This window comes from Lycium ferocissimum, chromosome 8 (assembly GCF_029784015.1).
Source record: "Lycium ferocissimum isolate CSIRO_LF1 chromosome 8, AGI_CSIRO_Lferr_CH_V1, whole genome shotgun sequence".
NCBI classification, from domain to species: Eukaryota; Viridiplantae; Streptophyta; class Magnoliopsida; order Solanales; family Solanaceae; genus Lycium; species Lycium ferocissimum.
The window spans coordinates 55,526,291-55,528,594 of record NC_081349.1 but is presented as its reverse complement, the minus strand read 5'-3'; the positions used below and the strand labels follow the sequence as shown (position 1 = coordinate 55,528,594).

General features: G+C 53.1%; 1 protein-coding gene across 1 annotated transcript; it reads right to left on the bottom strand.

The window, feature by feature from the left end:
• Positions 1 to 1,122: 1,122 nt before the first annotated feature.
• LOC132067054 (uncharacterized) lies at positions 1,123 to 2,060 on the bottom strand. Its single transcript, XM_059460208.1, has one exon. It carries the CDS (start codon positions 1,898 to 1,900, stop codon positions 1,127 to 1,129), a length of 774 nt encoding a protein of 257 aa, XP_059316191.1. The 5' UTR covers positions 1,901 to 2,060; the 3' UTR covers positions 1,123 to 1,126.
• Positions 2,061 to 2,304: the final 244 nt, after the last annotated feature.

Below are 2,304 nucleotides of genomic sequence, written 5' to 3'. Positions count from 1 at the left end.
CCTAGGGATGCCTGGCATGGCTAAAGTGACTGTCTTGGCGTGACAGTCCAAGATCGCATGATAAGGAGAAAGCCAAGACATACCCAATATAATATCAAAGTCCACCATATCCAGAATCATCAAATCTACCCAGGTGTCATACCCCATAAAAGTAACTAAACAAGACCGGTAGACTCGATCAACAACCACAGAATCTCCGACCGGAGTAGACACATGAACAGGTATATCTATGCTATCACAAGGTAAATCCCAACCAACGGCATGAAATGCAGATACATACGAATAAGTGGATCCAGGATCAAATAACACAGATGTTGCTCTATGACGGACAGAAATGGTACCTGAGATCACAGCATCTGAGGCCTCTGCCTCGGGCCTACCAGGAAATGAGTAACAATGGGCTCCACCACGCCCGGTCTGGGATCCCCCTCTCGAACTCTGAGTACCACCTCTAGCTGGCTGGGACCCACCTCTAGAACCATGGGAAGTACCGCGGCCTGACTGAGCACCGCCTCTCTGAGAAGTCCCTCCTCGACCACCGGATGATACAGGAGTCCTCGGCGGCTGATAATCTCGCCTAGGTCGGGGACATCTCTTGGAAATATGCCCAACCTCCCCACAAGAGAAATAGGTAAGAGGAGTCGAATGCTGAAACACGAAAACTGAAGACCCGGATGAAGCAGTCCTGTCCACTGGTCTAGAGAACGAGCTCTCAGGAGCTCTCTGTCTAGGTGGCTCACTAGAGGAAGCCGGTAATGCTGAATGCACGGGACGACCGGAATAGGGCTGAGGTGGCCTCGAAAACTGACGGCGCCCTCGTACCGAACCCCCAAAGTCGCCGTCCGACGTGGCCTCTTGTCACCACCACTAAAAGCACGGGCCTTGGCGCCCTCAACCATCGAAGCATGCTCAATAATGGACTGGAAGGAAGCCCCCATAGACTCCATCTGAAGGCAAAGAATTTGTAGAGAGCCCACTAGTCCTCCAACAAAGCGCCTGATCCTATCAGCCTCGGTAGGAATCAACGGAGTAGAGTATCGGGCCAAATAGAGGAAACGGGTCACATAAGACTCCAAGGACATGCCCCTCTGCTCAAGGTGTAGAAACTGCTCCCTACGAGCCTCTCTCAAAGACCGGGCACATACTTCTCAAGGAAGGCCCGGTAGAACTGAGTCCAAGTCAACGGAGGAGAACCCTCAGGTCTGCACGACACGAAATACCTCCACCACGTCTTCGCGTCGCCGCGAAACTGGTAGGACACATAATCAACGCCGTGGGTCTCCACTATCCCCATACGGTGCAACAACTCATGCATATCAAGAATAAACTCATAGGCATCCTCAGACGAAGTACCAGAGAACCTCGGCGGCTCTAACTTCCTGAACCTCCCCACCAGATCCTGATCAGCAGCAGTCATAACGGCGCCATCCATGGGCCTAATATCCTCCCCAGGAGCGGGTATAGCATCAATGCGGGGAGCCATAGCTGCGGCGGGATGTGCTACCCGCGTGGGTCCCTGCTCAGGGGTCTGTGCCCCAACCCTAGTCTGTGAACCCCCGCCGGGAGTAGTAACACCGGCGGCCGCCTGCTGGGCATCAAGATGAAGTAGGATCCTGGCCATAGTGTCATGCACGGCCTGGTCAGAAGTAACCTCAGGCTGTGTCCGTGCTGGGGTCACGCCATCCCCTACGGTCTGGTCTCTACCCGGCTGGTACTCGGGCTCGGGAGATGGAGACCTCTCTCGTCGCTGGCCCACCGTCGGAGCTCTACCCCTGGCTGGGGCAGCCCCGCGGCCTCTCGCTCTGCCGCGTCCTCTGACTGTAGCGCGCCCTCGGGTGCCAGCCGTAGCTGCGGGCTCCGGCACCTGACCTCGGGCCGTAGTAGCTCGAGTCCTCACCATCTGTGAGAGAAGAGATAAGAGTCAGATACCAATTTGGTCTTTCCAGATACCAATTTGAATAAAGTAGCACGATGGAAAGAAAGAAGATGAGATTTCCTAAATGTCCCATAGCCTCCCGCAGATAAGTACGGAGCTCATCGTACCGATCCACGAGACTCTACTAGACACGCTCTTGTATTAAAGATCGGGTAACCTAGGGCTCTGATACCAACTTGTCACGACCCATTTTAGCCTAGGTCATGCGGGCACCTACCATTCCCACCTCGGTAGGCGAACCCTTAACTCAACGTTCACAATCAATAAATATAATAAAATAGCGGAAGAAGTAAAATGACGTAAGTCTCACAATATAATATAATATAGATAAGTAATATAAAGTAAATGAATCCACCCCAAGATATCCG

Bases quoted from the DNA above. Each gene is read 5' to 3' on its own strand.
- LOC132067054 (XM_059460208.1), bottom strand. From the start codon at position 1,900: ATGGTGAGGACTCGAGCTACTACGGCCCGAGGTCAGGTGCCGGAGCCC.